This window comes from Ursus maritimus, unplaced genomic scaffold, assembly GCF_017311325.1.
Source record: "Ursus maritimus isolate PB19 unplaced genomic scaffold, ASM1731132v1 scaffold_16, whole genome shotgun sequence".
NCBI lineage: Eukaryota > Metazoa > Chordata > Mammalia > Carnivora > Ursidae > Ursus > Ursus maritimus.
The window spans coordinates 10,472,797-10,488,288 of NW_024424008.1; the positions used below are offsets into that span (position 1 = coordinate 10,472,797).

Genomic DNA, 15,492 nt, shown 5'->3' on the forward strand with positions numbered 1-15,492 from the left:
GGAATTGCCAGACTTTTTTTTTTTTTTTAAACACTGACCAACATTTTACATTCCCAGTGGCATTATGAGAGGGTTCTAATTTCTCTACATCCTTGCCAATACTTACTTTCTGTTTTTTTTTTTTAATTAAAAAAAATTTGGGGGTGCCTGCCTGGCTTAGTCAGTAGAACATGTGACTCTTGATCTTGGGGTTGTGAGTTCAGTGCCCACTTTGGGCATAGAGATTGCTTAATTTTTTTTAAAAAAAATTTGCTTGTGTGTTTATTTGTTGCTTTGTTTATTTGTTTTTACTTATCTTAGTGGGTATGAATTAGTATCTGATTTTGGTTTTGATTCACCTTTTTCTAATAACTGATGATGTTGAACATCTTTTCATGCGCTTGTTGTCTATCTGTATATCTTTTCTTGGAGAAATGTCTCTAAGTCCTTTCCCTATTTTTTAAGTAGATTGTCATTTTATTGCTGAGTTGTTAGAGTTCTTTATATATCTTAGATGTGAGACCTTTATCAGATATATGATTAGCAAATATTTTCTCCCATGTTGTGAGTTGTTTTTTCACTTTCTTATGGTGTCCTTTGATGCCAAAGTTTTTAATTTTGATGAAATCAAATTTATTATTGCATTTGTTGCTCATGCTTTTGGTGTCATACCTACGAATCTCTTGGCAAGTCTGAGGTTATATAGGTGTACCCCCTGTGCTTTCTTCAAATAGGTTCATAGTTGTAGCTCTTACAGTTAGGCCTTTGACCTATTTTGAGGTAATTTTTGTAGATGGTGTTAGGGATGGGTCCATGTCATTCTTTTTGCATATGGCTATCCAGTTGTTCCAGCATCATTTGTTGACAAGACCATCATTTTTCCAGTGAGTAGTCTTGGTACCTTTGTCTAAAATCAGATGACCACAGGTATGTGAGTTTATTTATGGATTCTCAGTTCTATTCCATTGATCTGTATATCTACCTTTATGCCAGTACCATACTATTTTGATTACCACTGCTTTGTACTACGTCTTGAAACTGGGTAGTGTGAGTCTTCCAAATTGGTGCATCATATTGATTTTCATTTGAACCGCCCTTACATACCTTAGATAAATCCCACTTGTTCCTGGTATATAATCCTTTTTTTAAAAAAAAAGTACTTTTAAATTGTGGTGGGATATACATAATACATAATTTACCATCTTAACCGTTTTAAGTGTACAGTTTAGTGGCATTAAGTATGTTCACATTATTGTGCGGCCATTGCCACCATCCATCTCCAGTACTTTTTTCATTTTGTAAAACTGAAAAACTATCCATTAAGCAATAACTCCCCATCTCCCCCACCCCCAAGCCCCTGGCACTCACCCTTCTACTTTCTGTTTCTACAAATTTGACTACTCTAGGTATGTTATGTGAATGGAATCATATAGTATTTGTCCTTTTGTCACTGACTTATTTTACTTAAAACATAAGTCACCTCAACGGTCATCTGTATTATAGCATGTGTCAGAATTTCTTTCCTTTTTAAAGCTAAATGATATTTCATTGTATGAATATAGCATGTTTTGTTTATCTGTTCATCTGTTGGTAGACACTTGAGTTACTTCTACCCCTAGACTATTGTGAATAATACTCCCTGAACATGGATGTACAAATATCTTTTTGAGTCTTTGCTTTCAGTTCTTTTGGGTATATACCCGGAAGTGAAATTGTTGGCCAAATGGTTTATGTTTTTTAATATGCAGCTGGATTAGCTTTGCTAGTATTTTGTTGAAGACTTTTGCATATATATATATATATATATATATTCATAAGGGATATTGATCTACAATTTTCCTGTGATATTATTGTCTGGCTTTGGTATCTGGGTAATACTTGACATCATAGAATGAGGTAAGAAGTATTTCCTCCTCTTTCATTTTTTTGAGAAGACTTTGAGAAGGATTGGTGCTATTTTTTCTTTAAATGATTGGTAGAATTCACCAGTCAAATCATGTGGTTCTGGGCTTTTCTTTCCTGGGAGTTTTATGATTACTGATTTCAGCTTCTTTAATTATGTTATGACTTAACTAAATTAACATTTATTAGGTGGAGCACAGGGTGCTGGTTGGTGAGCCATGGTTTGACAGAAGACCACAAGAGAAATTGAAATAGAAAATTTTTTTACTTACAGGTCCTAGAGGAATTACAGGGGCATGCATTAAGGGGCCCTGTAGGGAGATTAAGGCAGAGTGTAGAAAGAGGTAGGACCTGGAGTACAGTGCCTTTGTTAGGTCTGTGGGCGAGTGCTTTGGAGGTCCGGGGTAGAGCTGGATTTGTCAGTTCAAACCAAAAGAGTAGGGTTTTGGTAAGCTCCACCAGGATTTTTATCTAAGGGGCGCTTGAGGCATACAGGTCACTGGGAACGAGGAGAGACTATTGATCACAAGTCCTATCATTAATTCTTGTAAGCAAACTTACATTGCCTTGTCTCTGTGGCCTGCTATTTAGGACATGTGCTTCCCTGAGAGGTCTAGTCAGTTTAAGGTCCTTGCAGGCCCCTTGGCCAAACAAAATGGATGCTGAGGCAGCAATACCAGGGAGTAGTTTAGCTGATCAATGACTTGACTTACCTCAGCAACTTCTTGTAGGTCTGTTCAGATTTTCTATTTCTTCTTGAGTCATTTTGGGGAGTCTTTATGTTTCCAGGAATTTCCATTTTATCTAGATTATCTGATTTATTGGCATATAGTTGTTCATAACACCACAAGTGTTCAATAACACTTTTTATTGCTATAAGGTTGGTAATAATGTTACCATTTTCATTCCTGATTTTAGTGATTTGAGTCTTCTCTCTCTTTTCTTCCTAGTCAGTCTAAGCTTGAGGTTTGTCAATTTTGTTGATCTTCTCAAAGAACTAACTTTTGGTTTGTTGACTTTCTCTATTGTTTTTGTATTCTCTGTTTTCTGGATTTCAGCTCTCATTTTCTGGATAAATTAATATTTATCAAATCTTTCCTTATTTTGGGCTTAGTTTGTTCTTTTTCAGGTTCCTTAAGGTGGAAATTTAGGTTATTAATTTGAACTCTATTAACTTTTTTTAAAATGTAGATGTTTATAGCTGTAAATTTCCTTTAGTACTTTTTCACTATATCTCATATGTTTTGATATGTTGTACTTTCATTTTTATTCGCCTCAAAGTATTTAATAGTTTTCCTTATGATTTGTTCTTTGACCCACTGCTTGTTTAAGAGTGTGTTGTTTATTTTGCAGTTTGTGGATTTTCCAAATTTCCTTCTGTTACTGATTTCTAGTTTCATTCCATTATGGTCAGATAAGATACTTTGTATGATTTCAGCTTTTAATAATTTATTGAGACTTGTTTTGCAGCTGAACATATGGTCCAGCTTGGACCATATGCACTGAGAAGAATGTATATATGGTTGTGTTAGGTGGGACATTCTATATATGTCTACTAGGTCAAGTTGATTTACAGTATTATTCATGTCTTATATTTCCTTGTTTATCTTTTATATGGCTGTGCTTTCCATTGTTAGGTGCAATGTTGACATCTCCAGCTATTTCCCACTTTAGTTTTGTCAGTTTTTGATTCATAGATTTCAATATATGTCATTAGGTGATTCTATGTTTATAACCATTTATATCTCCTTGACCCCTTTTTCATTATACAATGTCCTTCTTTGTCTCTTTTAACATTTTTTTGTCTTAAAGTCTATTTGTCTGATATTAGTATAGGCACTCCAACTCTCTTTTGGTTACTGCTTACATGGAATATCTTTCTGTCCTTCATTTTCAAGTCATTTGTGTTTTTGTTTCTAAAGCATGACTCTAGTAGACAGCATTAAAATGAAATCCGTTCAGCCAATCTCTGCCTTTTAATTGGAGTGTTTAATCTATTTACACTTAATTACAGAGACAGAAGGACTTCTGGTACTTGTTTATTTGTTCTTTATATCTTTTTTGTTTGTCTATTCCTCCATTAGTACCTTCCTTTGTACTGTATGTTTTCTCATGTAATATTTTTATTTCTTTGTCATTTCTCATACATACATTACAATGTATCTTTTAGTTATTTTCTTAGTGGTTGCCCTTGGGATTACAATCAGCATCTTAATTTATAATCATGTAGTTTAAATTAATACCAACTTAATTTTAATATCATACAAAAACTTTTCTTCTATATAGCTCTGTACCCCCACCTTTATGTTATTGTCATGTTACATCTTTATAATTGTGTGCCCATCAAGATAGATTTATGATTGTATCATGTATTTTTCTAATTGATTGCTTCTTAAATGCTAAACCAATATTGTATTCTTAGAATAAATTTGGTCAATAATAATGTGTTACTGTTTTATCTTTATAATGTATTACTTGTTCAATTTGCTAATATTTTGCTAAGGATTTCTTTATCTGTGTTCATGAGGGATATTGGTCCATAAGTGTGTGTGTATGTGTGTGTGTGATGTCTTTGTCAAGCTTAGCGTCAGTAATGTTGATCTTAATGAGTTGGAAATTGTTCTCTTTTCCTCTATTTTTGTGTGTGTATATGTGTATGTGTTAAATTGATGTTATTTCTTTTTTTTTTTTTAAGATTTTATTTATTTATTTGACAGAGATAGAGACAGCCAGCGAGAGAGGGAACACAAGCAGGGGGAGCGGGAGAGGAAGAAGCAGGCTCATAGCAGAGGAGCCTGATGTGGGGCTCAATCCCACAACGCCGGGATCACGCCCTGAGCCAAAGGCAGACGCTTAACCGCTGTGCCCCTAAATTGATGTTATTTCTTAAATGTTTGATAGAATTCATCAGTGAAACCATCTGGACCTAGACTGTTTTGTGGGAAGCTTTTCAATTATTTATTCACTTAAAAAATAGATATAGGGTTATTCAGATGTTGTTTCATTTCAATTTTGACATGTTGATTTTTTCAAGGAGTGTGTCTGATGCATCTAAGTTGTCAAATACAACTTAGCATGAAGTTGTTCATATTCTCCTAATAACCTTCTAATATCTGTGACAATGTAATTTTTAAAAAATGCTTATATTAGCATTGTAGCAAACATTTATATAGTGCTTATTACATACTTTTCACTTTATAAATAAGAACTCTTTTAATTCCCACAGCAAGTGGTGAGGTAGATAATGTTGTCATCTCCATGTTCTAGATGAAAAAACAAACCAAAGTTAAACTAAGAGAGTTAAGGTGCCTTGCTCAAGATCAGAGAGTTGTTGTATTAAGGGCTTAAATTATAATCCGGGTGGTCTGAGTCCAGAGTCCTTTTTTCTTGACTGCTGTTTACTTTGCATTTCTTAAATGACAGATACCTGTTCTGTTCTTCTTACGGAATTTTGCTGTTTTCTCTGGTGCTCCCACCACCTTTATTCCACTGGTAGAAATATTTGCTTCTGGTATTACTAATTAGAACTTGGAATCCCTTTCCCTATAAAAACATTACATATGATGGCTACACATACTTGAAATACTATTTTTTTTAAAGATTTATTTATTTATTAGAGGGAGGGAGCAAACGGGGGGGAAGGGCAGAGGGAAAGGGAGGGAGAGAATCTCAGGCAGACTCCCTGCTGAGTGAAGAGCCTGATGTGGTGCTCCATCCCATGACCCCGAGATCATGACCTGAGCCGAAATCAAGAGTTGGACGCTTAACTGACTGAGCTACCCAGGTGCCCCTTGAAATATTATTAATAATCGTCTTCAGTTACATAATATGTTAAAAAGACTTCTGGGGTTTCCCTGGGAAGTTCACCACAATTTATTTATTTATTTATTTATTTATTTATTTAATAGTCCATAGTCTCTCATGTTTCATTCCCCCTTCTGATTACCCCCCCTTTCTTTATCCCTTTCTTCCCCTACCGATCTTCCTAGTTCTTATGTTCCATAGATGAGAGAAATCATATGATAGTTGTCTTTCTTTGCTTGACTTATTTCACTTAGCATTATCTCCTCCAGTGCCGTCCATGTTGTAGCAAATGTTGAGAACTCGTTCTTTCTGATAGCTGAGTAATATTCCATTGTATGTATGGACCACAACTTCTTAATCCAGTCATCTGTTGAAGGGCATCTCGGCTCCTTCCACAATTTAGCTATTGTGGACATTGCTGCTATGAACATTGGGGTGCATATGGCCCTTCTCTTTACTACGTCTGTATCTTTGGGGTAAACACCCAGTAGTGCAATGGCTGGATCATAGGGTAGCTCAATTTTTAATTTTTTAAGGGACCTCCACACTGTTTTCCAGAGTGGCTGTACCAACTTGCATTCCCACCAGCAATGTAGGAGGGATCCCCTTTCTCCACATCCTCTCCAACAATTGTTGTTTCTTGCCTTGTCTATTTTTGCCATTCTAACTGGCATAAGGTGGTATTTCAGTGTCACCACAATTTATAATGTGAAACATGGTTTCTCTGGGAAAATACTAGAAGATATTTATTTTAAACTCACTTACTTAAAAGGTTAAACTTTAGTTATATGGAAATTTTACTTTTTGGAATCCCTTAATGATTTGAATTTACTGAGGTGTTTCTAAATCATAATTTTCAGAAGACAAACAAGATTAATTTTTACACATATTTATTTTGTTTTACTTTCATTAATTTGTTGGTTAATGTCTTCCAGGGTTATTCAAATGCTCAGAGGAACATTCTTCTTCAGGTGGATCAGAACTGTGTTCGCAATTCCTATGATGTCTTCTCTTTGCTGCGGTAAGAAACTTCTTAGACCTCCTGCGTTTTCTAAAGAATCTTCCTCATTTTGAGTTTGTGACATTTCTTTGTGAGGAAATGTATGGGAGCCTTAGAAGCTGTTATTCAGGCTTAACATTTTTTAGTGAGAGCTTCATAAATTTTGTAGCTACAGTGATTTAAGCTTATCTCTTTCACAAAGCCTTTGGAACACCATTTCCTTTCTCTGGACAGTGGGAGAGAATGATTGGAAGCCAGTGATCTTAAAACAGGGACATGAGCTGTTTCTGGTTTTTCTGTACTATAAAGAGCAGCAACCAGAGGTACAAAATTTAGACTTATCAAAATCTTAACAACTACCGCATTACTAGAAAAGCCCTCCAACAGCCCCAGACATGGCTTAGAGTTTTGACCTGCTGTTCATCTTAAAAGAATCATGTTTGGCAAGGCAAAGGTTTTTTGCATGAATCTCATGCTCAGAGGCTTAACTCACTGCCTTAACTCTATATTTTCATAATGTCTGGGCTTAATTTTGAAACATTTCTAAATTTGTTTTTAATTTTCAATGGGGTAGATCATCAAGGACACTTTCCCAGGAGGCAGGCAACCAAAATAAATGCAATTCAAAATGAGGGTAACAGTGACACTCAGCCTATGTTCACCCTACTCAGACAGATGGTTCATTGAAATTTGATTTTGGCAGTATTTTTCTAATGTTTACATAACACATCATAAATTTCAGACCATTAGACATACTCAATATATCTACTAGAGGAAGAGTCCAGAAGGATGGTTGGACTCTTGTCCAATTGGATGATTGTTTATTTTATAAACATTATGAAATGGGCCTTTTCTTTGCAAATCCTGAATCTTATTATATATGATGATAAAGTTTGGTCACATGGCCTGTGTAAATTGCTCTTAAGAGACAATGATTTAGGGGTGCCTGGGTGGCTCAGACATTAAGCGTCTGCCTTCAGCTCAGGGCGTGATCCCAGAGTCCTGGGATCGAGCCCCACATCAGGCTCCTCCACTGGGAGCCTGCTTCTTCCTCTCCCACTCCCCCTGCTTGTGTTCCCTCTCTCGCTGGCTGTCTCTCTCTCTGTCAAATAAATAAATAAAATCTTAAAAAAAAAAGAGAGAGAGAGACAATGATTTCAACTAAAGTAACCACAGACATTTGATGACTTTTGATTCTTATCTGAGAGGTGCTTTCACTTTGACTTCTTAGGGATATATAAGAGAATGGACAGGACTCAGTAATTGGATGGTGGAGATAGAAAGTAGGAGGTGTCAAAATATATAACTTGTATTTTTGAGTCTGTTCAGTTTGGGACTACATTAAGTTTTAAGTATTGCAAAGAGGAATGTATAGAAATAGTTTGAAATATGAGTAAGCCACTAATATTTCTTGACCTACAAACTACAGAAATAGTTTGAAATGTGAGTAAGCCACTAATATTTCTTTCTTGACCTGTATTCCTCATGAAATGAGGGTATGGATTTTACTATTTTAAAGATACTGTCCAAGTGTGAGATGGTGTGATCTTATTGGAGAAATCAGTAGAATCAAAAGAAAAAGAAATATGAAGTCAGTGAAAAGAGGAGGATTGGGGAAAGATAGCATCATAGAAACTAAGGGAATACGAGATTCAGGCACTGTTGAATGCTCTGTGATGAGACAGGAAAATAAGAACTGAAGGAATGCTGTAGGATCTTGGGAAAGCAATGTGGTACAATAGAGAATGCTTTGGTTAACTTGACCTGACTTCAGTTGTCCTTGGTTTATCTGAATTCATTTAACTTCTCAGATTCTTCTAAGAGATAGAGGCAGTAATATTATAAATTTGTGTAATTTACAAGCATTTCCATGTTTATTATTTTACACTCTTTGAAGTTTTTTGTGTTCAGACATCAGGGATCAGCCTTTGTCTTCAGTGTAGAAGCTGAGGCCAAGAGGCATTACAGGATTTATCTGAGAGCACAGAACAAGTAAGAGAAGTACGAGCCAGACTGGAGGTTGGTGTGAAGTTTTCCTGCCAGCAAGTTTTGCAGATCCTTTTCAGAGTCTCACTCACCTTCCTAGATTGGTGATTATAAGGTGGTTATAAGGTGCATATAGCATAATGACAGAGAAGATTTTCTGAAAATCATAGAGCCCTCCATAAATTCAGAATCATTGGGGGGAATCTGGTAATTAGTGCTCAATTATTTAACATTGATTCTTGCAGTGATATATCTCTTGGGGGTCTCATTTCTAGGGTGCTTTCCAGATTCCTCAGATGGGTCAGAAGTTTGATTTGCCTTATTAACAGTGGCCTTGTCATTAGCATCGTGTGAATCATTTATAGCTGGTAGCATAGATGTACTCTTTTGAACCAGATCAAATGTCCATTTATCAACCAAATTACCTGAGCCCAGAGAGTTACTCTGGAACTAGAAACTTGACATTGTAGTCATCAACATTAATGAGTAATGATAATTCTCTGATAATTCTCTGGTAATTCTCTTAGACGTTAGTAAGGAGTAACCACCATCTGTCTATTTGCTAAATCAAAAGCTCTGGGGCTCCTGGGTGGCTCAGTCGTTAAGCATCTGCCTTTGGCTCAGGGCGTGATCCCAGGGTCCTGGGATCGAGCCCCGCATCGGGCTGCCTGCTCCGCTGGGAGCCTGCTTCTTCCTCTCCCACTCCCCCTGCTTGTGTTCCCTCTCTCTCTGGCTGTCTCTCTCTCTCTCAAATAAATAAATAAAATCTTCAAAAAAAAAAAAAAAAAAAACAACCCACAAAAGCTCTTCTTTTCTCACAGTTCTTGACATGATTTATACTTGCTGGGAAACTTAACTTTTGTGCTGATCAATTTTGTTCAGTTTCTCTTCTTTAACTCAGGCAACATTGTACCTGAATGGGAGTGATTTTTAAAAATATACCTTCTCTTTCCTTGATGCTTTTTTTGGTGTGTGAAATTGTTACTTCTTGATCTGTAATTTTTTTTTTAAAGATTTTATTTATTTGATAGAGAGAGATACAGCGAGAGAGGGCACACAAGCAGGGGGAGAGGGAGAGGAAGAAGCAGGCTTCCCACTGAGCAGGGAGCCCGATGCAGGGCTCGATCCCAAGACCCTGGGATCATGACCTGAGCCGAAGGCAGATGCTCAATGACTGAGCCACCCAGGCGCCCCTGATCTGTAATTTTATGTGAAAACATAGAGTCTGAATTCTTTAATATCACTTAACTTCACAAAATTCTGTGCCATTTGAAATCAGGACTAGAACCCTGGTCTCTTGATTCTGTTTTATTGAGAGTATATTCTAGTTAATAACTTTCACTGTAGTGTTGTGCCACTAGGGTGCATATTTCCTTTCAGTTTGTATAATGTGAGTGTTACAGAAAAATAGGAAATCTTGACTAAATTTTGCAACACCTCCACCCAGAGCATTAGAACCCCTTCAGGTGGATGTGTTGTACCATTTTGTAAGAAAACAGTGACTTGAGGTTTTATTCAGATTTTCTGCCAGTAGTTAAGAATGTTTCCAAAGTAATAGCAGCTCTTTCCAAATTTATATTCAGTGTGTGTGAATTTTACTTCTTGAACCCTTGAAAATCCCTGGATTAAGGGTTAGTTTTCATGTAAGCAGACATTTAATTAGGAACCACTTGTTACATTTGACTCATTATCCTTAAATTAGGATGTTCACCACAAGGTGTCAATGTTGCTCTTCAACTGGCACTTGAAATTTCATTTATTTTTATGGTTTTAAAGTGAGAAAAGTTGGGTTATAAATTATAAGGGAGCATTTATTTTTAGAAGTTAACTTTTTTTTTTCTCTTTTATTTCTTCTAGGTTAAGGAGTTTCTAGGCTTATTAGATAACTTTCTCCTTTTGGTTCTGATGATTTTTTTTTTTTAATCCTTTTGGTGATACAGAGTTATTGAAAGATTAGGAAGAGAAGGAGTTACATGGTCGGGTGTGCAATTTAGATTTCTAACCATGGGGACGGCGTGGAATCAGTGGGATGGGGCTGGAAGCAGGAGACGTCTGTCTGTAGTCCTATCTGTTCTCTGAGATTGAAAGATTACTTTTGATTTTTAAAAAGTCAGTTTTTCCCCTTTCATACTTCTTCAAAAAGGTAGCTCTACTATAGTGAGATAAGTGAGAATAATTCTGATTTTTTTCTAGTACAGTTTTTTTTTTGTCCCTTTCCCCTTCTTGACATGTCCTACTTTGTCAGTTGAAGAAGTGGAAGTATGGTGAAGAATCATGGGCCCTCTACGTAGGTTCCAGTCCTAACACTGTCACATGCCCATAACTGGATGTAAGACTTTGGGCAGATTACTTTGGTATGCCTCAAACTACTTTTGTAAAATGGCAATAATATTGATCTCATAGGGATATTATGAGAATTAAATAAGGTAAAATACTTGAAAGCTCCTAGGACAGCTACTGGCATATAATAGACATTCAATACATAATAGTTTTCATTTTTCCCTTTCCTTCCCCCATCTTAGAATTAGCTTTCTCCTCTATGCCCGTGTTCCTTTTTTATGTTAGCATTGCCTTTTTCAATTTTCAGCTAATTTTTCTTTCTTTTCTTGCCATTCTAATGTCTACCACCTCTGCTTTTAGCATTACTTTTATTAATCATGAACAATCACGATAAAATTGTTTAATGGGTGTATGTCTTTTCTCCCTAATGACATTGAAGACTTCTTGAAGGAAGGGATTATTTCATATGACTATATTTTTTCCTCTCTATCTTCCTGACAATTGATGGTGTTGTTGGAGTTTCCATGGATGCTGTTGTGATCCTGGAGCCCCAGGTCCTGTGGGCTAGATCCTACAACTCTTCTGCTTTTTTCTTTCTCTTCCATTACCACAGCTTCGCCCAGCACAGCCACATGTTAGTAACTCTCAAATCTATATCTCTAGTTCCTTCCTTTCTTTTGGATTTCTGATCTGTATTTTCCAGTGATCATTAGACATTTATACTTTTGTGTACTGTAGGAATCTCAGCCCTAACATGTCCAGGTTACATTCATTGGTGTTATTCTCCTCTTCCTTTTCATTTTCCTGTATGTTTCATGTCCTGTATATCATCATCTCAGACACCCAAGTAAACATACCCTTCTCTGTTCTCATCTCTGTTTTCTGGGACTGTTTCTTGACCTCCTAACTAGTCTCCCTAGTACCAGTTTTTCCTTCATGCAATTCATAGCTGTTATTTATTGAGCAATTACTTTGTGCTAGGAACTTTTCTTACTGCTTTACATTAGTTCTTTAAATTTTCACAATAACTTTCTGTGGTGAGAACTGTTTCTATTCCTATTTACAGATGAGGAAATTGAGGCACAGAGTAGTTAAGTAGCTTAGCCGAGGTCACACAAGTAGTTCCTCTTAGCCTGTATTCAAGTCCGGAAAGTCTAGCTCCTAAGCCTATATTCTTAGCCAGTATATCTTACTGCTTTCTAATCTTTTATATCACTTTGGTATATTTTATCTGCTGCACTGCTGCCAGAGTAACCTTTAAAAAAAATATTTCAGTTTTGTCACTCATTGGGCCTAGAAATCTTTGATCTATTACATACAGGATAAAGTAAATACTTCTTTTTTTTTTTTTTTAAAGATTTTATTTATTTATTTGACAGAGATAGAGACAGCCAGCGAGAGAGGGAACACAAGTAGGGGGAGTGGGAGAGGAAGAAGCAGGCTCATAGCGGAGGAGCCTGATGTGGGGCTCGATCCCATAACGCCGGATCATGCCCTGAGCCGAAGGCAGACACTTAACCGCTGTGCCACCCAGGCGCCCCAAAGTAAATACTTCTTAATGTGGTATTCAGAGGACATTGTTCTGAACACTCTATAGGGACTAGTGTCCTTATTTTAAGTCCTCCTACCACTGCCTGTGCAACTAATAGCTAGTATTTATTGAGTACTTACTGTGTTGTAATTAGTTCTTCATTGTCTGATTCTGTCTCCTCTTAGCACCCCCAAACTGAGGGCTCCTTTAGGCAAGAGTCTTTGTTTATTGGCCTCTGTATTACTCCTATTACAGTGCATATCATATATATTAAACAGATAATGCATGGCCTTTTGATTTGATCAAATTGAACTATTCTTCAGGTTACAGAGGACTAGCGTTTTGTTGTTCTAGTTATTGGTTTGCGTCTGGCAAAATGAGGGTCATAAAAAATTTCTAGGCCGTTATCTAAAAAGTGTTGAAAGTATGATCAGATCTGTGAAACTTCAGCTGCCTCTTTTCTTTCTGCCACTGCCCTCCACGTAACATCTGGTGAGATTTCAGGATTTTGTGACTTTTAATCTTACTCCTTAAATGGATTTTTCTGGAAGACCTTTATCTGGCTGTCAGGAGGTAAATTGTTCTCACCTCCCCTGCTTTGATAGAAAATACTTTCTCCTTTAAAATTTCAGTTTTAAAAGGGAAATGCTTACGTCAAATACATTCTTCAGGTAATGTTTAGAAAACAGATGGGATGAGATATATAAGGGCGTAACCTCTGTCTATATAAATTTTGAATGTGATAACCAACTTTGGCTTGCAGAGAGGCTTTTTCCCTCACCCCGCCTAATGAGCTCTCTGTGACAATTACGAGTATAGAGAATGTGGCTAAGAACCCAGCTGTAAGCAAAAGATGTCACAGAAATTATGTTCTAAAACTCATATATTTTGCCATTCATAGTAGAGACTAGGCTCTTTCTTAGGGTCTGTTGCTCATTAAAAAAAAAAAAAAAGATATTTATTTCGTTTACGGAGAGAGAGCCTGCCTGTGTGAGCGGGGAGGGGTAGCAGGGGAATGGAGTTGCGGGGAGGGGGAGAGAGAATCTCGAGCAGGCTCTGTGCTGAGCACGGAGCCCGGAGCCCAACCTGGGGCTGGATCTCACCACCTTGAGATCTTGACCTCAGCCGAAACCAAGAGTTGGATGCTTAACCGACTAAGCCACCCTGGTGCCCCTCTGTACTCATGTTTAATAAATTAGAAGGGGAATTAAGAGGATTACTGTTAAAGTAGACACACTGACAACAAAGAGAAGTGAAAGCTTGTTGATAGTTTGCTCTGTTTATGATTTACTCTTTGATTCTGGAACATAATTGGTAAATCATTTTAGCTACTCTTTTACCTTTTAAGTCACTGTGTTTGGATTCGTAAATAGAGCTGTTACTACTTCACGTAAAACGAGGGTGGGGAGAAATAGTCCAACTGTAAAGAGAGACAGACTAAGTGAAAAAGCGTAGCTAGATTCCATCTTCTGTGTAGGTGTCAGTCCTTGACCCAAGCACATCTCCATGTTGCAGTTCATAACTGAAGTTAATAATGAGAAGTACTGAGTGAACCGTAGTTTTAGCTAATGCTATCTCTGTGTAGCAGATGAGGAAACTGAGGCACAGAAAGGTGACATGACTTGCCCAGCACCACAGTACAAATAAGTGTCAAAGCAGGTTTGAATAAAGGTCTGCCAGGCTCAGAGCATGTGCTTTTCTCCATTATGCCACATTGATGCCAAACCATCAGTAGAGTAAAAAGTGATTATTAGAGCCTGGATCAGAAAACAGGGACGTGTGTAAGTTTTAGAAAGGCTTTCAATCAAAATTTAAAATGAAAAAGTTTTGGTATTTAATGTAATTTTGGTTAAACAAAGACAGTGTTTATGTGTAAGAGCACATTTTATCCTTATTTATCATTCTCTCCCCACATACACACAAATATGTATACGTACACGTAAATACACTAATACATACGTATATTTAGAAAAATAGAATTTTAACAAAATATGGAAGTAATTTTAGGTGCAGTTTTTCTCCCATCTTTTTACATTTTGGTTTGTGTCTTCCCCTTCTCCCCCACTACCTCCAAAAACCACAAGCTGTAGCCTGAATATGTGTCATCCCTCTCTCCCTCATCCGTACGTTAAAACTTAATCCCCAGCGTGTTGGTATTTGGAGGTGGGGCTTTGGGGGTCTGCCCTCAGGATGGGGATTAATGCCCTTATAAAAGAGGCCCCAGGGAAATCCCTGCCCCTTCCACCTGCTGAGGTTATAGTGAAAAGACTGTCTGTTAACCAGGAAGCAGGCTCTCACCAGACACCAACCAAGCTGGTACCTTGGTATTGGACTTCCCAGCCTCTAGAACTGTGAGAAATAAATTTCTGTTTATAACCCACACAGTCCATAGTATTTTATTATAGCATCCTGAACTAAGATACCTCCCAAATACAAAGCACGTGTCCACGTGACCCATAGTCGTCAGTTTACCCATGTTAATAATTTGATGTGTATCTGTCTGTATTTTTTTCCCATGGTCGTTGTGTCTATGTCATAGATATCCGTATAGACACATAAACATATATATGTATGTTTGTTAAGTTTTCATTGCTGTTTTACAAAATTGGAGTGGATATTATATACATGACTCTACATTTTATTTTTCTTGTTCAATATTCCATGTATAGATCATTTATTTATTTTGGACAGAGAGAGGGAGAGGGAGAGAGACAGAGCACAAGTGGGAGGGACAGAAAGAGAGGTAGAGAGAATCTCAAGCAGACTCCTCGCTGAGCACAGAGCCCAACACAGGGCTCAACCTTATGACCCCGAGATCATGACCGGAGCCAAAACTGAGAGTTGGACGCTTAACTGACTGCACCACCCAGGCTCCCCATACAGATCTCTTCAGTTCATTCTTTTAATGGTTTCATAATAGTCCATGATAGGGGTGTACCATATTTTTAACTATTACCCTGTTGATAGGTGTTTAATATTTACTCTGGCTCTAATTTTTTGTTTTGCCACT

At 37.1% G+C, this 15,492-nt stretch overlaps 1 protein-coding gene across 2 annotated transcripts in view; it reads left to right on the forward strand.

Moving 5' to 3' along the window:
* The window catches only part of UVRAG (UV radiation resistance associated), a 294,465-nt gene that overhangs the window by 73,659 nt on the left and 205,314 nt on the right, over positions 1-15,492 (forward strand). For both annotated transcript variants that reach the window (XM_040630863.1, XM_040630862.1), the window contains exon 6: positions 6,621-6,706. In XM_040630863.1, coding sequence (XP_040486797.1) covers positions 6,621-6,706 — 86 coding nt within the window. The remainder of the gene's footprint in view (positions 1-6,620; positions 6,707-15,492) is intronic.